General features: G+C 33.8%; 2 protein-coding genes across 3 annotated transcripts; both read left to right on the top strand.

Moving 5' to 3' along the window:
• Positions 1-8,011: 8,011 nt before the first annotated feature.
• Positions 8,012-9,013, top strand: LOC105780750 (peter Pan-like protein; the record flags this gene model as incomplete). Its single annotated transcript, XM_052629238.1, is given in 9 exon segments — positions 8,012-8,113; positions 8,207-8,222; positions 8,225-8,293; positions 8,296-8,352; positions 8,355-8,385; positions 8,484-8,576; positions 8,578-8,642; positions 8,645-8,675; positions 8,867-9,013. Coding segments are annotated over 9 exon segments (576 nt in total), but the record flags the coding sequence as incomplete, so codon positions are not given.
• Positions 9,014-9,940: 927 nt separating this feature from the next.
• LOC105780470 (CDP-diacylglycerol--glycerol-3-phosphate 3-phosphatidyltransferase 2) lies at positions 9,941-13,460 on the top strand. Of its 2 annotated transcripts, none has more exons than XM_052629541.1 (7): positions 9,941-10,471; positions 10,924-11,021; positions 11,137-11,187; positions 11,482-11,595; positions 11,678-11,734; positions 12,789-12,864; positions 12,945-13,460. In XM_052629541.1, exons 1-6 carry the CDS (start codon positions 10,033-10,035, stop codon positions 12,834-12,836), a joined length of 807 nt encoding a protein of 268 aa, XP_052485501.1. In that variant the 5' UTR covers positions 9,941-10,032; the 3' UTR covers positions 12,837-12,864; positions 12,945-13,460. The 2 variants fall into 2 exon arrangements, with proteins under 2 accessions (XP_052485501.1, XP_012460284.1); XM_012604830.2 differs by having other exon boundaries at positions 9,942-10,471; positions 12,779-12,864.
• The last annotated feature ends 10,486 nt before the right edge of the window (positions 13,461-23,946 follow it).

Here is a 23,946-nt window from a genome sequence, read left to right on the forward strand (position 1 = left end):
TTAGCATAGAGCTGTTTCTCCCGAAATATCTGAAGAACTACTCTAAGATGCTCATCAAGGTCATCTTCAGTCTCAGAGTATACCAAAATGTCGTCGATGAATACTACGATGAACTGAACTAAATATGACTAGAAAACTTGGTTCTTCAAATCCATGAATGTAGCTGCAGCATTCGTCAAACCAAAGGGCATGACTAAAAACACGTAATGCCTATAACGAGTCTTAAAAGCGATCTTATGGACATCAACTTCCTTAACCTTAAGCTGATGATACCCAGAACGGAGGTCTATCTTGGAAAATACCGAAGTCCCTCGAAACTGATCAAACAAGTCATCGATCCTCGAAAGTGGGTACTTATTTTTCACAGTTAGCTTATTCAACTGTCGGTAGTCGATACATATTCTCATGGTATCATTCTTTTTCTTTACGAACAAAACAGGTGCCCCTTACAGAGACACACTAGGAATAATGAATCCACAATCCAAGAGCTCCTGAAGTTGAGCCTTTAGTTCCATAAGCTCTTTTGGTGCCATATGATAAGGAGCAATACACACCAGAGCTGTACCCGGTAGAAGCTCAATACTGAACTCAACTTCCCAATTCAGAGGTAAACCCGATAACTCCTCAGGAAAAACATCCAAAAATTCCTTAACTATTTGAATGTTCCTAAAAAAGGAGTCCACAGAAACTGAATCACTTATAAAAGCCAGATACACTTCACACCCTTTGTGAACCAGTTTTTCAGCCACAAGAGCGGAGATCACATTGGGTAAGTAATCTCGACGTCGTCGATCATAATCACCTCCACATTATTCTCAAATATCAAAACTACCCTCTTAGTAGCACAATCCAAACTGACTCGATGCTCTACAAGCTAGTCCATACCCAAAATCAAATCAAATTCCTCGAACGGCAACTCCATCAGATTAGCTGAAAATACAACCATTTGTACTTCCAACTGTACATTCCTATACAGTCTATTTACCCAAATTGATTGACCCAATAGACTCAGTACAGAAATCTCAGTAGAAGTACTCTCAACTGGATTCCCCAAGTTAACCGAAACAGAACTAGCTACATAGGAATGTGTTGACCCTATGTCTTTCAGTGCAAAATAAATGGTATAAAAAATAAGAAAAGTACCCGTAATCACATCAGTGACATCTCTATCCTCACGACGTCGAGCAGCATATACCAGTGTAGGTTGCTTCACTTCAATTTGATTAGCACCTTTACCCGGTGCTCTCTGTCCTCTACCCATACAATTACCACCCCTAGCCGCACCACGGCCCCTAGGCGGCTGCTGAATTGCCTTCTACGGTTGAACAAAATCCGAAACTAGAGCTTGCATCTAATCAGAATATTGTGGGCAATCTCTAATATGATGCTCCATTAACCCACATCGTAGACACGCTCCTAACCTCCTCCAACACTCACCCGGATGACGTCTACCACAGTCACGCACGGCTGAGCCAGAGTAGGAGCAACTGGAACTCTAACTCTAGAAGGCCCGTCAGGTCTGGCAAGTTTCTTAGGCCTCTGAATAGAACTAGAGAGTTCTGAATCCCTTTTATTCTTACCCTCTATCGGTCCTTGTTATGGCGCTCAACACGCTTAACCTCTTCGACGATCTTCGCATTGTCTACCAAAATGGTAAACTCATGTTCCCTCTGCAAAGCTATCATAACTCGGCCTCATACTCATACTCAGACGAATGCATTTCTCATACTCAGATGCCACCATCCCACGAACATACCGGCTCAATCTCCAAAATTCGGTCTCATACTCAACCGCAGTCCTATCCCACTGATTGAAGTTCATGAACTCGCGCCTGCGAGCATCCACATAACTCGCCCCCACATATTTCCTCTGGAAGGTAGTCTTAAAATACTCCCAATTAATCCGATCCAGCTAAGTACCCTCCTCAACCGATAACCACCACTAGTACGCCTCATCGCAAAGCAAAGATACTGCACCCTTCAATTTCTACTCAGGGGTGCAGTCGATGTCATTCATTATCCTCTCGGTGGCCTCCAATCAGTATTTGGCCACAGTCGGGGCGACTCTAGTGACGCCCTTAAATAGCTAAGCACCATTAGACCGGATTCGTTCAGTTACCGATCCATGGCTCCTAGAACTAAAATGGGGCCCAGTGACCCTCTCCAATACTCTAAGCATGGTTTAGGACAATGCGTTGTCCCTAGCCGAGTGACTTTAAGACCCAGTCTCAACTGTAGATGTTGACGGTGTCTCGCTCATATCCAAATTAGGCATACTGCCCACCGAGGATGACTTAGCTCGAGTCTCTCTACGACGCCCGTCACGCCCACGAGTACCACGACCATGCATTCCACGAGCACTCATCATATTCAAAGTTTTATCTACATTACAAAGTTTTATGAATCAATTTTAGTATTTATTACCAATATTTTATGCTACAAATAATTATCAGAAGTAGTTTTAAAAAGTTCAGACATTTCAGTCTCTAACTAACTATTTGCAGTTCTAGACATTTCAAAGTTTTCTAACTATAGTATTTCTAAGTTAGAACTACTTACAGGGTTGGCGCCGGAGACTCGATGTACCACATACATACTTTTATATATAAAAAAAAAACTTTATTCAGAAAACGATTACAATAAAATTTTGAACCCAAAATTTCACAGCTTAAGTTTTGCAACCTGACTCTCATACCACTAAATGTAACACCCCAAACTCGGTCTAAACATTATGACCGAATCTAGAAATGTTACGAAGAAAATTTAAAAACAACTTCTTCATTACTCACAAGTCATCATAACCGTTGTTATTTAGTATATCCGATTTGTTGGAAAAACTTATTGATATACTTATTTAATTTAAAATCGTTGCTCGTTTACGCCTTTCTAATTGTTTGGAAAACTTATCCAATTAATTTGCAGCTGAGTTTCTTTAAAATGTCATATTTTGGCAAATCAAATTGTTTCTTGAAAATTGTTATTTCAGAAAAGTTATCATTTTCAGAAAAAAAAATTTTATCAGTTGTTATGCTTAGAAAACCAAAATAAAATCCAAAACCAAAAATAGTCCCAAAAAGTCCGGAGAGTCCCAAAATTATAAAACTCCTAAAAACCATAAAAGTTTAAACTAATTCTAAAGGAATGAAATTTTACGGAAATGTGGTCACCACTGAGCTTCCGACGCACCGACCCGCATAAATCTGAAGGTTACCTGAACAGAACAAACAAACAAAGAGTGAGTTTTGAAACTCAGTGTGTAACGCGTAAATAAAATATATATTGTAAATATTTTTAATTAATAAATATTAATTATTTATAAAATTTAATTAGAATATATAAACTATATTTTAAATATTTAAATATAGCCATTAAATATTTGTAATTAATATTTTAAAAAAATATTTTTTTTATTTTTAATTAATGATTTTAACACAATTGTAATTTAGCACCAAGAAAAAAAAAGAAAAATACTATGTTATTGGAGGGGTGAAAAAGTAATTAAGCACCAAAAGTGCTTTTGGGAGAGGAAAAGCTAAAATTTTTAGCTTCTTCTTTTCAGCTCCTTTTCAGAAGTGTTTTTTAAAAGCACTTCTGAAAAGCTAAAATTTCATTTAAAGCGACTTGTTCTTCATGCTTTTTTTTCAAAAGTGCTTTTGGAGTCAGAAGTGCTTTTTTTAAGCTATGAAGAACTGGCCCTAACTCATCACCTCCCTCTCTAAGATCGACAACAAAAAGAAATGAATAAGAAAATGAAAATTGTATTTTATATATCTTAATTTTAGGAAAGGATTTAGTAGACTTTAGACTTTCATAATTAAAATTAATGAAATGAAATTTAGATTTAGATTTAGATTTAGAAAGAAAATGGAAGGAAATTTGAGAGAAAATGGAGAGAAATGATGAAAGCCTGTGAAAATGGTTTGTTAGTAACCGTTCCCTTTAGGGGCTATTTTTCAGACGGGAAATTTGCCACGATAACCTTGGAAAAAATGACCCCATTTCTAAATCTAGTTCTATTTCTGACCCCTCACATTTTATCTCTCTTACAAATTAGTCTAAAGGCTAAATTTCTAAATTCTAAATGCTAACTAAATTATTACAACCAACTAATTAACAAACCAAAGATCCAACACTATGTTCAGTTTAATTTCTTGGAATGATTCGGTTTTCAAAACCCAACACTTTTCCACATCAGAATAATAAACAAAGTTTTAAAACTCCAAATAAAACAATTATTATGTTAAATTGAAAAATAAAACTAAAAGAAACTGAATATTTAAAATACAAAACAAATTCCATACCATCTTTTAAGACATTGATTATTTTTAGGGTAAATTTCTAATTAGTACCTAACTTTTAAGGTGCTTTCATTTTGGTCACCCAAAATAAAATCCTTATAATTTTGTTACCCAACTTTTACGACACTTTCATTTTAGTTACTCGAGTGTTAATGGTGGTTAACTGTACACAGCACATTATATTTATACTTTCATTTTGGTCACCTAACTTCTAGGTCGCTTTCATTTTAGTCACCCAAAAAATATTTTTTTTTAAGTATTGAGCTAGGTAAAAAACATTAAGGATTAAAGTGAAAAAAAAGTAGAAACTAAATAATGCATTAAAAAAATTGTCAAATTGTACTTATTTACTCCCTTGCCAAAAGTTCAATTTCTTTTAAAATATTTAAAATTTAAATTTCAAAACATTAAAATGAAATAAATAAATTGTTAAAAAAATTATCCTTTGATAGTATCGGCTAATTTGTTACTATAATATTGAAATTAATTAATTTAATCTCCTTCTAAAATTTTAAATTTTATGTTTCTAAATTCAAATTAAAATCAACTCAAATAACTCATAGTTAATAGTTGTTTATGAAACACAAAAGTCTTTTGATTATATGATCCTGAATCTTTCATGCTAAGTTAAAATTAAAGAAAAATCATTGCAATCAATTAATTAATTAATTTTATCTTCCATGGAAAATAAAACTCATAATTTTTTTATCACTTCTTGGCCTAAATGAAGAAAAATTTTAATTTAATTAATTGTAAGGATTTTTATTTTGCTTTTAATATAGTAGAAGATTCAAAATTATATAATTAAAAGAAATTTGAGTTTTGTAGGCAATTATTAAATATGAGTTATTTAAGTTGATTTCGTTAAGAAGAATCTGGAAACATAAATTGAAATTTTAAAATTTAGAAAGAGATTAAATTAATTAATTTCAATATTATAGTAAAAACCATTGACATATTATCAAGGGATAAATTTTTTAACAATTTATTTAATTTATTTTGATGTTTTGAAATTTAAAATTCCAATATTAAAAAAAGTAATTTAGAATTTTTATAACAGGATAAAACAATACAATTTGACAATTTTTGTGTATTGTTTTAGTTTCTACCGTTTTTTCACTTTGAACCTTGATTTTTTTTTACCTCAATCAATACTTTAGAAAAGATATTTTTTGGGTGACCAAAATGAAAGCGACCTAGAAGTTAGGTGATCAAAATGAAAGTGTAAACATGATATGACATGTATAATTAACTATTATTAGAGATTTAATGCTTGGGTGACTAAAATAAAAATATCCTAAAAGTTGTGTGACGAAATTGTAAAGATTTCAAATTAGTTGACCAAAATAAAAGCACCCTAAAAGTTGGGTGAGCGACTAGATAATTTACCTTTATTTTTATTACCTTATATAAAATTTCATTGTTAGAATATTGAAATAATTTGTATAACATTTGACAATAAAAGAAAAGAATGTTAAAAAGGAAAAGAAAACTAAACTAATAACATAAATTAAAATGAAGTTTATTTGAAATTTTTGAATTCAAAATTTTACTTAAATTTAAAAAATCGAAAAATGAATTTGAATTGATTCGTTAATTCAATTTAAATAATTTAATTTTGTTTAATTTTTCAAGTGAAATAAGTTGTGCTCACCTTTCACTACTTTAAAAAAAAGTGTGAATTGGAACAGATTGATCAAGGTCAACTGGGAGAAGATTTAGTTAATCCTTTTTTGGAATGTAAGGGGTTTTAACAATCCCCTCAAATACATTAGGGTTATGAATAGAATGAAGGAGCTGAGAGTTGATATAGTTTGTTTGATTGAAACTAGAGTGAAGGAAAATAATGTGACAGCTATTGGAAAAGTGGTTTCAGGGTTGGAGGGCCATTAACAACTACAATGATGCTGAGAATGGAAGATTATGGTTTTTATGGATGGACTTTTTTGGAGGTTACAGAGGTTGTTAACACAGATCAGACTATCACATGCTTGATTAAAAGCTCTAATCAATTCTGGTATGTTTCTGAGGTTTATGGAAGTACTGATGGTTGTGAAAGGAGGAGGTTATGGACTCATTTGGAGACTAAGCACAATGTTGGTGCTTCTCCTTGGTTAGTAGCTGGGCATTTCAACGTGATTGCCAATCCTCGGGAGAGCTCGGATTTTTCAGGAGTTTATAATTAGAGTACTGACATTAAAGAGTTAGAAGTTGCTTGGAAGAGCTTGAGTTAGATGATTATAAGTTTAGAAGTTGCTGTTGATTTTTATAAAAAGCTTATTGGCTCTCCTGATAAGATTGTTTTTGATTGTTCGCTTGATCTTCTAAAAGAAGTAATGCCTAAAACATTTTCTACTGATGCTCAAATTGATCTGGCAAAGCCTATTCCTATAGAAGAGATTAAGGTAGCTATTTTTTAGCAAAATGGTGAAAAGGCTCCTGGTCCGGATGGGTGCACTGCCTTTTTTTACTAGAAAAGTATAAAGAACATTTATTAGAAATGAAAATAAAAATCTAAATTCTAAATATACAAAAGAATATGAATTAGAAACATATTTTAATTCATGAAAAACTTTCAATGGCTGACCCAAATTTTGGTAACTTGCAAGTATCAAACAACAATTTATTTAAGATTAATGCATATAAGAATTTCACTCAGTGCACTATAAATGATGAAAAAATGGTCAATTATTATAATTTAAAACAAATATTAAATACTGTAAATAATATTCTTTTGTGATTAACTTGTCATAAATTTGAAGTGAGACAAAATAACTTGTCCTTTAGTGCAGCAAATGACCATTGCTTAAATTATTAGTTTAGAAATGCTATTTTTTGCTCTCTAATTATGAACTATGTGCCAATTTAGAGATCTGAAAACCCTTTTTTTGTTATAATCATTTGGTGTGTATGAAAGGAACCTGAGCCAGGAACTTCACACCTTTGGTATCTTGAAAATTGACTCTCTTCTATGGCTTGGTTGCTAGGAACCTGAGCCAGATGAGGAAGTAGAAAATGAAGCAGATGAAAGGTTTAGCTTTTTTTACCTTTTTTGTATTGTATTTACATCTCCATTTCATTGCCCTTATTTTTATATTTAATCACCCTAGCAGGGTTCGCACAAAGAAGCGTCTGATATTTCCTGGAAAGCCTTCTATGAAGAAAAGAAAGTTCTTTCAAATTTAGATGGTGATTCCAATTATGAAAATCTTACTCAAAAGACTTCAGACACAAAGATCATGATGCCCCGATGATGCGAAGGTGAAAGAATTATAAGGAAATCTACAAGAACTTCAGTCATTGTTAGGCAAGTCGAGCGAGATGCGATACGTACGCTCTGCAGCAACAATGAAGGCAAGTTTTTGTTTATTTTTTCTTCTTTTATAGGAAAATATTTCTAGTAGACATTGTTATATCAAAATGGGAAAATAAAATGGATCATGGTATTGGTTATCTGCATATATCTTTTCTAACTCGATATTTATATGTCTAAACAATCACCGTCTTTTACCGCAACTTCAGAATCCTTTGGTTGAAACTCATGAACTATTCGAGATGTGAAACCGCAAGTTGTATACTATCGTAATTTGATGCATGTCTGTGTGTGTATGTATTGTTTGATTGTATAATTTGGAAAGAGAGATTGAAACCTCGTGCTTTCTTTGAGTTTATGCCTTAACTTGTATGGAACCTTCATGGTAGTAATTTTGAATATATCTTTGGGCGATTGTTCATCGGTTTTATGGCGGTGATGAACAATTAAGGCTCACGACTATGGTGTTCAAGAACATCTTTCCGGATATTGATATCAACACCGTGAGTTCACTTAGACAGTTAAATTATAGTATCCAAAGTGTCTCATTTCTTTTCTTCTTCCTCTTTAACATTGTTTGGACATGAATGTTTTAGGTTAAACTTTCTTCTTGCCGAGGATTGTGTTGCTTAACTACAATAAAGACACGAAGCTTATTGATTTTCGACATTATTCTATCGACTCTGACTGTTGGTGTCTCACGAGAATTCGAAAATTGCAAGTAACCATCAAGTGCCCGATCTTCTAATCTTCAAGATGTGAGCGACTTCGTATTGTTATGAGCTATACGTATTTATAGTAATCGTCCTTTTGAATGGTATACTCTTTGTGATTCGCTTAGTTCTCCTCACTCCTTTGATCTATTATATGAAGAGCGGGTTATGGATCGAAGCGAAGTCGATGAGGAAGTGCAATAGTTACTTTGACTAGTGATCTTAGTCGAGTTAATCGTGCCTCTACAAAAGCGCGTTAAGCTTCAAGAAATTGGACCTAGAATGACTCTCCAACTCACCAAAATTGAGGGTGGACTATGTTCGGTGAAGTTATGTTCAATGAATATGGTATGTTCATCTATCCATGTGAAAACAAGAGAAGAATAAGAATTTATCTCGAAAAGAAAGAAGTCTCTTAACCTTATCATTTACATGCTAGATTATTTTGTTGAGACTGTTCTATAATGTGCCTTTATTCAACTAGCATATTTATACAACTATTTTGTTATTTATCGTGCAATGGTGGCAATAAGAAAGAGCCAGCAATAAGGGTAATGAAAAGGAAGACAAGGAGAATGATGGCCAAATGGAGGATAGCGATGAAGATGATGAAGCGGATAACAAGAAAGATATGGAAGAAAGTGAAGAAGATTAGTGCTTTAGCAAAGTGGAAGGTGCAATACAACTTCCATTTTCGATTAAATGACATGGCACTTGACATTAGCCATGTTCTTTACATGGGGAAGATGCTTATCCGAGTGAGGATCGATAAGCTTTTGTGCCGCTTAGCCTCTTGTTTTTGCCTTTTACTTCCCACTTTGTCTGCTTCCTCCCGAATTTTGGCTTAAGTTTGTTGTAGAAGATCCATAGATTTTGATATAAGAAAGAAAAAGGCCATATTTTCAACTTTTTTTCTCAAAATATTTGTACTAGTAAATCAATTCACGTTCCTTATGTGGTAATAATATTTTAATAGCATGAACATTGGCATGGTATCTAGCATGTCGAGAAACTCCATGCAAGCGAGAGAAGACACAATGAGAGGTTAAAATATATCAGAGGCTTATATTTGGGAGCATACCAAATACAATAAGGTAATACATATTAAGTTGATTCTGAACTTATTCTATTGAGAAATTTAAACAACATAGATTATAAATTATATTTAATAATAATTATTTTAAATTATATTTTATAGTATTATATATTATGATTTTAGTAAATTCATATATTTTATTAAATTATATATTTTATTAAATTATATTTAATAATAATTATGTTAAAATATGATTAAATTATTTATTATTTATATTAATAATCTTATTAAAATTTAATAACAATAATAATAATCATCTACCTAACAAAAATTCTACAAAGGGTATTCTAGTCATTTTAATTTTTTTCCTTATGCTATTACAACTCTATTACATTCAACCAAACACAAGAATACTATTACGCCTCTATTCCATTCCATTCAATCAAACAAAAAATTTACCTATTACGCCTCTATTTCATTACACATCTATTCTATTAGTCCATTAGAGCGAACCAAAGGTGGTGTAAGTAGCATCTAAGGTTGTATTAAGCTTTTTTATATTTATATTTTGATTCGCCCACAGCGAATTTGACATAATTTAGGGAGAGCTCAACACTCGGAGGACATCTCAGAGATGCGAAGCTCTTTAACTCCATAAATTAAACGCCCCAAAATGTCAGGACTGAAACTGAGCCTGGTAGCTTCAATCTACGTCAAGCCCCGCCAATGGGTCCGAACAATAACCACCACCCGCCCTCCACCTCCACCTCCACTCCGCCTAACTCGGCGCATGACTGCCCTTTTCTCACCCTCCACCCATTTTAGCAATTCCCTTCTTCCCAAAAAAAACCTACTTCCTCTTGTGAGATTTGCCTTTCCCAACTGCTTCTCTTCCTCAGCAAACAATAAAGGAGCTATCAACGGATCGGGTCCCGGATCGGACCGCATTCTTGCAGATATGGATCCCGATTCCAAACCCTCGCCGTTGATTGAACCCCAACCACAAATGCGCGACCCTAACTTCCCTTCTGACAATTCTTCTTCCAAAATTTTAACTTTGCCCACTGTTTTAACACTCGGTCGCGTCGCCGCCGTGCCGCTTCTGATTTTCAGTTAAGTTTATCTCTCTCTTTGTTCTTTTTAAATTTTATATAACTATATTTAAATTGAATAATTTTATGTTATCATTTGTTTTCCTTTTGGAAATTTTTGTTGGTAAGTTACAATTTTCAATGAATCGACAATAATCAATTGATCATCAACTGTTGTATTCCAATTATATTCCAGTTCTTCCTCCGTTTATGCTTTGTAGTAGTTCAATTATACTTTTTAATTGCTCGGACGAGTGTTTATAATTGTATTGTAATTGTGTTTGTGTTTGTAAACTCTTAAAAATATATATCGACTATTGTATTACTTTAAATAGTAACTTAAGTAACTCGTTAGCAAAATCCTTTGATGTATGGGCGGTGTACTTTTGATCTCCAATTGCAATTGCTAACTATATTGCTAATGTGAAAATTTTGTATTCCATGAGACTAATCGAATGGTTTTCTGTCTTTAGCCTTTTATGTGGATAGTTGGTGGGGAAGGACTGCTACTACCAGTATATTTGTTGCGGCTGCCATAACTGATTGGCTTGATGGGTACATTGCTAGGAAGGTATGGCTTCGACCAACCCCCTATTCAAATATGAAGGAAGCCTTGCTGTTCCCCTCATTTTGTAAGATTTAGTTACTTTTGTTGATCGGAGTATAACCTTTGTTATTTCTTTCAGATGAAGTTACATTCTGTCTTTGGTGCGTTTTTGGATCCAGTCGCGGACAAGGTTTGTTTTTTCCTTCCCTTTTTTATATGCTGAAATTTGTGGATTTCTTCAGTACAGTTTAATTGCTATAGTTGCTGTATTAACTTGTTTGAATGTTGAACCATTTAGCTATGAGGCTCCGACTCTTCTTTTTTTTTTTTTCCTTGAAATACTCATGTCCTGTGATTGATACATATCCAGGCATGGGTATTGGGATAGGACCCTTTAAAGACCATCCAAATACATGGAAAAGCTTAGAGAAAAATTAGCATAGCCATTTGATATTTCATCTGACCCCATGCCTGTTGAATGTAGCTTATGGTTGCTGCTACATTGGTTTTACTATGTTCAAGACCTTTGAATGTTGCCAACTTTGGGCAAGTGCCATGGCTACTGATAGTTCCATCGATAGCCATTATTGGAAGAGAGGTAATATATACTATAGCCAATCTTTTCTATATTTTATGAATCATTTATAGATATTTACAAGTAGCTGGCAACTTATTTGTAGATAACGATGTCTGCCGTTAGGGAATGGGCTGCTTCTCAGAATAGTATGCTTTTAGAGGTATGTTTTTTACTTATAAATTAGGGTAGTGTTTGGAAACTTAGATTTTAAACTTTGGATTTTGGATTTCAAAAATATTGCAAATTAAGTGATAATACACGTACAAATGCAGCATTCATCATTATTTCTCAAATCTATGGATTTCTAAAGGCCTATTTAGAATTCATGAATTTAAAATTCTTTATTTGGGAAATAAACTATTTAAAATTCAAGATTTCATTGTTTGAATAATTAAAATTTGGATTTGGATTTGAATTTCAATTAATTTGAGCTTAAAATTCATCTTTGTTACTGTTCATAATGAACAATGCGAGAGCAGGAACTATAGATCCTTTGGCTGTTTCTTAATTTGGTTACTTTGTTTTGAAATAGCATATGGTCTATTCTAACATAATTTACGAATGTATTAATTAAAATCTTGATTTTGGTTACTGTTCATAATCAACAATGCTGGAGCAGGAACCATTAGTATTCATAACTGTTACTATTTTTTTTGTTACTTTGTTTTGCTCGACAACAATAAAATACTTATTTGATAGAATAAGCTTGATTACAAATGATCAGATCACCAAAAAGGCACACTGCACTTTGCTTGGCACTGTCAATTAAAAAACACTCTGAAACATGAGATTTGAGTTTTCTAAATTCTAAGTATTAAAATGGATTTCAAAATCCAGATTCTTTTCTCTTTTGAAATTGAGGATGAATTTGCTTAAATCCAACTCCATTTTTTTATTACACATCCAAACAAAAGAATTTGATTTAAAAAATCCAAATCCAAATTTTATGCCCAAATCAAGTTTGCAAACATATCGTAAGGAATTTATGAATTTGACAAATTCATACCTTTTGTACTGAAACTCAACTAATTTACTCGTAATGTATGCATTTCATTCTACAATTAATTTAGCAAATGAAATCCAAATTTTCAAAATCATATTCCCTTGCGCACCATAAAAGGTTTTTAGATCATTTTGGTTTTCTGATGAGGAAATGCTCGAGTTTTGGTTGGAGTTTATTTATTAAGTTTGATATATTTATCAGGCTGTTGCAGTTAATAATTTGGGAAAGTGGAAAACTGCCACACAAATGGCTGCACTAACCATCCTTCTAGCTACGCGGGATAGCAGGTTTATAAACTGCCCTAACAATCCTGGTTGAATCATTCTTTTAGTGTTAACTATTTTTCTTTATTTTTACCTTTGTGCAGCCTTGGAGAAGCTGGGATTTTAGTAGCTTCAGGTGTTATTTTGCTTTATATTTCAGCTGGACTTTCGGTCATGTCATTAGCTGTCTATATGGGGAAGATATGGCAAGTATTACTAAAGTAGTTATCTTCATTGTGTATATTTAAGTCCAGTTCTTTATTTAGCCGGATTAAGGATAAAGCCCTTGCTTTTGGAAGTTCCTTTCGAATTGAACTGTTTGAATGAGCGTAGTATGAATATAGATTTGTGGGCTATTCCAAGGTCTTATAAATTTCTAGATTCTTTTCATGTCAATATAAGCAATGATGGTTTAGATGTCGAAACTAGGCATCTTTCATTTTTGTCGCTACAGTGAGGGCTGACCGATAATTTGCAAGTGCAACTAGAGATGAACAAAATCTCAGTGAACTTTTGTACTGTAAATGACTGTTAGTACTGGAGTTGCTGGTGATATCATATGCACAAGTGATCATATTAGAGGCAGATCACATCATCTATAGCAATGTTGAGTTTTTAAATTTGGAGTTCCAACAGCATCTAAAATACCATTCCTATACTTAGACTCTGGTCTCATTGTATATATACATGCATACATGTATAGTTAAGTTGAATACCTTATTATATGTTGCTCTATAATGATGAATTTATTGCGAAAATGATATTAGATAATTATCAAGTTCTAACTAACATTTATAGATAATTCTATTTTTCTTAGGTAAGGTTTTTGGTAAGTAGAAATTTAGTTTTTCTTCTTTTTCCCTAAATAATCAGAGTAATATAGATTAATTATTTCAGTCGATACATGACACGAACAATGGTTGGTTTTTAAAAGAAATTGAAAATTTTGAAAATAAATCAATCATATTAAAGAAAGTAAAAAAATACTAAATATAAAAATTTCTAAAGGAAAGTTATTTTATGACCTGTTTTTTCGTAAATGGTATCTCTATCATTTCTAAATTTTAATAATTTGAAAAGAAAATTCGTCAAAAGTTATTTTGCAGTTTTTTTTTACAAATTAGAATATATATATTTCTCTTAATTTTGCTGAACATTTTGTTAAAACTATTAAAATTTAAAGTGATACATATTCTATTTAAATACGAAGGAAATTTGTCAAAAAATATTTTATTTTTAAACTTTTCTGATTTTTAATTGTATATTAAAATTATTAATTTTTTAATAAATTACTCAGAAATCACGTTGTCTACAATACTCACAGGACACTTTCATATTAATACAAAACTCTGGTGAGGAAAAATCTCGAATAGACAAACGGAATTCGAACAAAAAATGAAAAAAATAGGATAAGACTCCAATACGTGTATCAAACCACTATCTTTAAGGTTATATTTGTCTCCACTTATATTCAGTGTGCAAAAGTTTTTCAAGTAAATTAACCTCAATGATACAATGAAGCTAATGACCATTACGTTTTGCACTGACAAGAATAGTCCACTAAGCATTGAGCAATTTATACTAGAAACTCAATTTCTATAAAGAATATTCTTTATAGAATAATCTAATAATATTAAAAGAATGGAGGAAGGATAGAAAGAATATTAGAACTCGTTATTGTGATTTCCAAATGAAATCTCATTCATATTTATAGGAATTTTCATATCTCTTCATAGAGACATCTTTCAATAGGTATCTTTTTAAATAATAATGTCTTTAAATGACACATAATTATTTATTTAATATTATAACTATTCAAATAATATTGTTTGAATAGTTATAATTTTGTCAAAAATCAAGTGATATGACTCTTGGCCAATTATCAAAAGATTTAACTTTTGATTAATTACAGCATTTCATTTATAGTTATTGGAACACTATAAATATTTGAACCTGTTCCAACAATCTCTCATCATTTTCAAAATATTTTAGATTTTGATATTCTTGAAAATTAATTTGCATAAATGAAAGTGTCTTAAGATTGAACCTTCACTTAGTGAAAATATGTTAAAGTTAATCGAAATTGCACTGTAGACTAAGCTTTGAACCAGCTATTTCATTTGATTAACCAAATGCATCTCACACAATGATTTCAACATCAGTCAATGCATAGTATCCAGGGACACTATTATGTCCATGTGTCTGTGTCCTCTTTTAATGAGTGCTGTCAGAGCCAAGCCTTTGAGCTCTTAGAAGAAGCCACACTTCCACTCACATAAGTAGATCCCATCAAGAGTGTTCCCGTAATTATAAAACTAACATATTTATGTTATGGGTCCATTAAGAATACATTACTCATCCTTCCCTTATCATTACGGGTACCTAGCACTTTAATATTAGGATGAATTTATTTATAGTGCTAAAAGTCACATACTAATGATGTACTTTGTCTCATTGAACTCAAGACTTGACGTTATACCAAGATTTGAGTTGAGTTTCCATCATAGGTGACTCTAATTAATGGGCTTGAGTCTCATCCCTTTTGAGGTCTTGCTGACTATATCTCTAGCAAGACTTTTTGTCAAAGGATCTGCCAAAATTTCACTTGACCTCACATTATTAATAGCGATCACTCCATTAGAGATTAATTGTCGAACGTTGCTATGACTTAATCCAATGTGTCTAGACTTTTCATTATATACTTGGTTATATGCCTTTGCTAGAGTAGTCTCACTATCACAACGGATAGATATAGGTGAAATTGGCTTAGGCCATAAAGGTACATCACAAAGAAAATTTCTTAACCATTTTACTTCATTAGATGCAGCGGCTAATGCAATAAAATTTTTTTGCCATGGTGGAATTAGTAATACATGTTTGTTTCTTGGAACCCTAATAAATGACTCATCCACCAAGAATAAAGATCCATCCACTAGTAGATGTATGATCTTCCAAACTTGTAATCCAACTAACATCTGAATACCCTTCTAAAACTGAAGAATATACATTATAACACAATACATAGTTAATAGTTTTCTTTAAGTACCTAAGTACTTTATTCAAACATTGCCAATGCAAACTACTTGGATTACTTGTGTACCTATTCAATTTCCCAACAGTATATGCAATATATGGTATTGTACAAGTCATTATGTACATAAGGCAACCAATTAGACTTGCATATTTCAATTAATCAATTCTCCTACCAGCATTATATACTAATTTTATTTAAGGATCCATAGGTGTAAATGCTGGTATACAATTGAAAAGATCAAACTTTTTAAGCACATTTTCAGTGTAATGTGATTGTGATAAAGCTATAGTACTTTCCTCTTGAGTTATTTTAATCCTAAGAATAACATCTACTACACCCATATCTTTCATAACAAAATTATTTGACAAGAATTACTTTGTGTTTTCTATTTGTTCCAAATCTGTGCAAAAAATGAACTTGTCATCTACATATAAGCAAATTATGACACCTTTTCAATTTTCAAATTTGCTATATATGTTGTAACACCCTAAATTATTTAATCTTATTTTTGTGAAATCTGTCATAAATGAATAAAAGAGTATCAACTTCAGTGGTTAAGTGATATGGGTGTGTGTTTAAGGTATTGAGTTGAAGTCCCACTTTTTGGATAATTCTGTTATTTTGATCCTAGCCTTATCCCTGTTATATTTTTGGTGAACTTATATCAGAATAAGCCTACTAGTTCAAGTGGTAAGGTGTTAGCTTGTCTCAGGGTCTTGTGTTCGAACCCCCGTGTGATTAAAGGATGTTATTTTTGCTTCGGTTGTGTGATAGAGGTTTGGTGGAAGTGAAATTATAAGGTAGTTAGATATGGTTAGCGGGTAGGATTTTGTGGGATAATGTTGGTTAGTGGGTTAGTGGGGAGTTGAGGAATTTAGTGGTTTTTGTTTTTTTAATTTTTTTCCCCCAAAACTCCTTTCCACACTTGACTTTTTTCTTTTCTCTTTTCCCAAACTCTTTTTCTTCCAATTGTTTTTGTTTTTCTGTCTTTCTTTGTAAACTTTTTGTTTCTTCTTTTCTTTGAATTCTGTTCGCAAAAGATTCGTTCAAATCGTTGCGTTTTGGTTCCGTGTTCCTTGTTCAAATTGTGGTAGGTAAGTGTTCTTTAATTTCGTGCAATAGTCGGATGTGTTAATGTTGTGAATTCTTGTGGTAGGTGTTAATCAAGGGGATCAAATTTCGTCTGCGATCGTGTAGTGTGTTAGACTGTCGTAACTGTTTTGGTAAGTGATCGAGCCTTTTAATTAGGTAAAACTTTCAAGTATGACAATTGGGGTTTTGGTAATTTGGTGTTTAGGTACTTAGAATTAATAGTTTGAATGATGTTTTTAGGTTTCGGAGGTCTCGAGATTGTTATAACATAAAAAATTAGCCAGGTGTGTAACGAAAACACAAAAGAATGATGTTTGGCGAAAGTCAAAAAATTGGCCTGTCGACGCCACACGGGCGTGTGTCCGACCATGTGGTCGGCCGTGTGCGACAGATGGTAGTGTGACCGTGTGGATCACACGGCCTAGGCCGATTTGGGTGTGTAGGCCTACACAGGTATGCATACACAAACGTGTGGGTCATACAGGCGAGGCCAATTTGGGCATGTGGACCCAAAATTCAGTATTTTTCCCTAAGGTCACACATGTCATTCTGATTGACTGTGGGCCTTCTATAGGGTCGATAAGGGCACAACAAACCCTAATGCATGAAATCTGATTCTGAAATACTGGTTTAAGTAGTATGAAGTACAATATGTATGATATGTTTGTTCTATATAAACGTATGTAATATTTGTATTTGAGCATGCGGGACATGTTGTCTCTAATATATCTGTTTATCTATTATCTGTATCTGTGTATAGGGTGAGATTTGTATATGTAGAGAAAGTATTCTGTGAGGTGACATTTCGTCGATATACTGGCATCATAGTTGCAACCTATTCTGATAAGTGTCGTATAGAGACTACGTTGTGTGTAGGGATGAGTGAGTGTTTTATACCCCCACGTAGTGTGATGGGATGGTCGGAGTTGGTGTGTAGAGGATGGGGGATAGGACCTTGCATATTTGCATGATTCTGATATGATCTAACTCTGTTAAGGACTTATGTCTGCTTCTGTTCTATTATGTTGGAAACCTGACTTATATGCATGTATGTTTCCATTGAGTTACACACTGAATTTTTGAAAACTCACTTCTATTTTCTGTTCTGTTCAGGTAATCCTCAAGCACTGGTGGGTCGGTGCGACAGAGGCTCAATAGTGACCACTAGTTCGTAAACTGCTTTTAAATTACGATTTTATTTTTTTTTGGTTTTTCTTGAGAGTTTTGTAATTTTGGGACTTTCTGAACTTTTGGATTTTTTTTGGATTTTGCTGTTGGTTTTGGTTTTGATTAAGTTTTTTGCGATGCACAACAAATAATTTTACAGAAATAACAATTTCACGTAAATAAACGTTTTAGAAAATACAACTTGGTTTTCAAAATATAGCGACTCTTAAGATTTCTGCTGCAAAATATGTTTTTCTAAAAGGACAAACTATCGATGGCTTCAGTAATGAATATGATAATAAATGTGTTTTATAAACTGTGGATTCCTTTTTAGCAATAAACTACACGAGATTCTTAACACGATAAGATTAGATTCGAAACCCTTCTTTGCAACAGTTCTAGATTTGGCCATAATATCTAGGCCGAGTTTGGGGTGTTACATTTAGTGGTATCAGAGCCAAGTTACAAAACTCGGAATGTGAATTTTGGGTTCAAAATTGTATTGTAAAAAAACTGATTTTCAAAAAAAGTTTGTTTCTTTTTTAGTTAAGTATGTGGTATACCGAGTCTCTGGCATCGATCTTGTAAGTAATTCTGGACTTAAAAATAATGTAGTTAGAACTATGTGAAACTATATTGTGTTAGTTAGAGACTAAAACTTCTGATAAATGTCTGAGCATAAAACAATTGTTAATAAATACTGAAATTGATGCTTAAAATTTTGTAATGTAGATAAAACAATAATTACGATGAGTGCTCGTGGAATGCGTGACCGTGGTACTCGTGGGCGCGGTAGGTACCATAGAGGAACTCGAGCTGAGTCTTTCTAACTGTGCAGTATGCCAAATCTAGATTCGAGCAAGACTCCGACTACATCTACTGCTAAGACCGGTCTAAAAGTCGCTCGACTGGGGATGACGCACCGTCTCAAGCCATATTTATAGTATTGAAGAGGGTCACTGGATCGTATTTTGGATCTGGGGACCGGGGGTCAGTAACTAAACGAATCGGGTCTATTGAAGTTGAACTATTTAGGGGCGTCACTGAAGTTACCCCTACTATGGCCGAATACTGGTTGGAGGCCACCGAGAGAATAATGAATGATATTGACTGTACTCTTGAGCAAAAACTGAAGGGTGTAGTTTCTTTGCTTCGCAACAAGACATATTAGTGGTGGTTATCAGTTGAGGAGGGTACTCAATCGAATCGTCTTACTTAGGATTACTTTAAGACCGTCTTTCAGGGGAAATATGTGGGTGCGAGCTATGTAGATGCTCGTAGGCGTGAGTTCATGAATCTCACGCAAGGAGATAGGTCTGTGGCTGAGTATGAGGCTGAATTTCTGAGACTGAGCTGCTACGCTCGAGGGATTGTGGCATCTGAGTATGAAAAGTGTGTTCGTTTCGAGGATGGTTTAAGGGACAGTCTGAGGGTTTTGATCTCTCCAGAGAGAGAGCGAGAGTTCACCGTTCTGGTAGACAAGATGAAGATCGCCGAGGAGGTTAAGCTCGTAGAGCACCAAAATGGGATTGAGAGATGGGTAAGAATAAGAGGGATTCAAAGCCTTTTAATTCTGCTCAGAGGCCTAAAAAACGAGCCAGACCTGATGGGCTTTCTAGAGTGAGAGTTCCAATTGCTTCTACTGGGGTTCAACCATGCAACGATTGTGGTAGGCACTTTCCAGAAGACGTTGGAGGAGATTGGGGGCATGTTTGCATTGTGGGTCGATGGATCATCAGATTAGAGAGTGTCCACAACGTTCTGATCAGATACAAGCTACGGTTCTAGGTTTTGTTCAGCCTCAGAGAGCAGTACAGCAACCGCCTAAGGGTCGTGGTTCTACTAGAGGTGGTAATGGTTTGGCCAGAGGACAGAGAGCACCAGACAGGGGTGCTAATCAGACTGAGGTGAGGCAACCTACGCTAGTATATGCTACTCGGTGCCAAGAGGACAGAGACGCCCCTAATGTGATTACAGGTACGTTCTTTATTTTTGATGCCTCGTATACTGCTTTGATAGATATAGGGTCAACACACTTCTATATAGCTAGTTCTGTCTCTGGTAATTTAGGGATTCCTGTTGAAAGTACTTTGGATGAGATTTCTGTATGGAGTCCACTGGGTTACTCAGTTCAGGTAAACAGACTGTATAGGAATGTTTAGCTGGAAGTACAAGAGGTTGTGTTTTCGAAAAATCTGATGGAGTTACTATTTGGGGAATTTGATTTAATTCTGGGTATGGACTAGCTAATAGAACACTGAGTCAGTTTGGATTGCGCGACTAAGAGGGTCGTTCTGAGAATCGAGAGTGATGTAGAAGTTGTGGTGATCAACGAGTGTAGGGATTACTTATCTAACATAATCTTCATTCTAGTGGCCAAAAAATTGGTTCGAAAAGGGTGTGAAGCATACCGGGATTACCTCTGAATCAGAAAGTTAAGTTTGGCATTAAGCTTCTATTGGCACAGTTCTAGTGTCCATCGCTCCTTATCGAATGGCATCGAAAGAGCTTACGGAGCTTAAGGCTCAGCTTTAAGAGCTTCTAGATCTTGGGTTCATCCATCCTAGTGTGTGCATCGAGGTACCATGAGGACGGTACCATGGGGGCACTGATTTTGTTCGTAAAGAAAATAGACGGTACCATGAGGATGTGCATCGATTACCGACAGTTAAACAAGTTAACTGTGAAGAACAAGTACCCTCTTTCGAGGATTGACGATCTGTTTGATTAGTTTCATAGGGCTTTAGTATTCTCGAAGATAGATCTTCGCTCTGGGTATCACCAACTTAGGGTTAAGAAAGTTGATGTTCATAAGACGACTTTTAAGACTTGTTGTGGGCATTACGAGTTCTTAATCATGCTCTTTGGTTTGATGAATGCTCTTTGGTTTGGATCAGTTCATCATAGTCTTTATCAATGATATCCTGGTGTACTCTAAGATCGAAGATGAACATGATGAGCATCTCAGAGTAGTTCTTCAGATTTGTAACTGTTTTGGTAAGTGATCGAGCCTTTCAATTAGGTAAAAATTTTAAGTATGACGATTGGGTTTTGGTAATTTGGTGTTTCGGTACTTAGAATTAATCGTTTGAATGATGTTTTAGGTTTCAGAGGTCTCATGATTGTTGTAACATAAAAAATAAACAAGGTGTGTAATGAAAACACGAGAAAATGACGTTCGGCGAAAGTAAAAAAACTGGACTGTCGACACCACACGGTCGTGTACGATACACGACCATGTGAGTGTGTAGCCGTGTGGGTCACGCGGGCTAAGCCAATTTAGCCGTGTGGGCCACACGGGTGAAACCGTGTGGGCCTCACAGGCATGTGGGCCCAAAATTCAGTATTTTCTCTAGGGTCGCACACATCATTTCGATCAACTATGGGTCTTTCGTCAGCTCGGTAAGGGCAAAACAAACCCTAATGCATGAAATCTGATTCTGAAAGACTGGTTTGAGTACTATGAAGTGCAATATGTATGATATGTTTGTTCTGTATAAACGTATGTAATATTTGTATTTGAGCATGTGGGACATGTTGTTTCTGATATATCTGTTTATCTATTATTTGTATCTGTGTATGGGGTGAGATTTGTATATGTGGGGGAAGTATCCTGTGAGATAATATTTCACCGATATACTAAAAACATAGCTGCAACCTATTCTGATAAGTGTCGTATAGACACTATATGGTGTGTAGGGATGGGTGAGTGTTTTATACAGCACGTAGTGTGATGGGATGATCAGAGTTGGTGTATAGAGGTTAGGGGATAGAACCTTGCATATCTGCATGATTCGGATATGATCTGACTCTGTTTAGGACTTATGTCCGCTTTGTTCTGTTATGTTGGAAATTTGAATTATATGCATGTATGTTTCCGTTGAGTTACACTTTGAGTTTTTGAAAACTCACTTTTGTTGTCTGTTATGTTCAGGTAATCCTCAAGCATAGGCGGGTTGGTACGACGGAGGCTCAATAGTGACCACTAGTTCGCGAACTACTTTTAAATTACGATTTCATTTAGATTTTTGGTTTTTCTTGAGAGTTTTGTAATTTTGGATTTCTTTTGGGTTTTGCTGTTGGTTTTGGTTTTGATTAAGTTTTCTGCGATGCACAATAAACAATTTTACGGAAATAACGATTTCACGCAAATAAACGTTTTGGAAAGTACAACTTGGTTTTCAAAATATAGCGACTCTTAAGATTTTTGCTGTAAATCATGTTTTTCTAAAAGGATAAACTATCGACGGTTTCAGTAATGAATATGATAATAAATGTGTTTTATAAAATGTGGATTTCTTTTTAGCAATAAACTACATGAGATTTTTAACACGATAAGATTAGATTCAAAACTCTTCTTTGTAACATTTTCAGATTTGGCCATAATGTCTAGGCTGGGTTTGGGGTGTTACATATGCACTTATTAGATTCATTTATTTTATGGTCATTAGCTAAAACAACCTTGTCAAACTTCTGGTGCCATTGTTTTGGTGCTTGTTTAAGTCTATATAGAGATTTAACAACCTTACATACCTTATGCTCTTGTCCTGGAACAACAAATCTTTCTAGTTGTTCCATGTACACTTCCTCTTCCAATTCATCATTTAAAAATGCAGTTTTAGCATCCATTTGGTGAACAACCAAATTATAAATTGAGGTAAGTGATATTAAAAGTCTAATCGTAGCAATTCTTGCTACTAGAGCATAGATACCAAAGTAATCAATACCTCGTTTTTGTGTAAAACCTTTGGCTACCAACCTTGCTTTAAATTTATCAATGGTTCCATCAACTTTCATTTTCTTTTTGAAGATCCATTTATAACCATTGGTTTGGAACTCGGTGGAAGATCAATTGATATCCAAGTTTGATTTCCTATTATTGAATCCATCTCATCATTTATTGATTCTTTCCAAAAAGCAAAGTCTTGAGATTTCATTGCCTCTTCAAATGTAATAGAATCAGATTCTGCATTATAACAATAAAGCATCTTATTGCATATACATTTATCTTTTCCTTCTACAAGAAATATAATGAACTAGTCCAAAATCTTTGACATTTTTAATCATTTTACTTCTTCTTAATTCTTGACAAGATTCATCATTATTATCAACTTGTTCTAGTAGAATCTCTTTCTTATTTAAAGAATGAATCAATTGTTGTGGTTGTAATTGTCTTGAAATAGAATTAAATTTATTTTCATCAAAATAGCATCTCTTGATTCAATAATAGTATTAATTGAAATAGAATCATTTGGTTCAATTACCATAAACCTATATGCTTTGCTATTATGCGCAAATCCTATAAATATGCATTTAATTCATCTTTCACCTAACTTTTTACGTTTAAGTGTTGGAACTTTGACAATAGCTATACAGCCCCAAACCTTCAAATAATTAAGGTTTGGTTTCCTTTTCTTCCATTGTTCATATGAGATTATTTTAGTTTCCTTATTAGGAACTCTATTCAATATATGAAAAGCTGTTAGAACAACTTCTCCCCAAAAACCTTGTCTAAGACCTAAATATGATAATATTGAATTTACTATTTTAGTCAAGACTCTATTTATCCTTTTAGCTATATCGTTTTGTTATGGTGTGTAAGAGGCTAAAACTTGATGGATAATTCCAATGGATTCAAAATAACTTGGATTATAGTATTCTCTGCCTCTATTTGATTTTAAGCACTTGATAAATAATTCACATCAAGTTCAACTTGATTTAAAATTATAAATTTATCAAGCATTTCATCTTTGAATGCAATAAATATACATAGCAATATCTAGAACAATCATCAATAAAAGTAACAAAATATT

The sequence above is a fragment of the Gossypium raimondii genome, chromosome 4 (genome assembly GCF_025698545.1).
Source record: "Gossypium raimondii isolate GPD5lz chromosome 4, ASM2569854v1, whole genome shotgun sequence".
NCBI lineage: Eukaryota > Viridiplantae > Streptophyta > Magnoliopsida > Malvales > Malvaceae > Gossypium > Gossypium raimondii.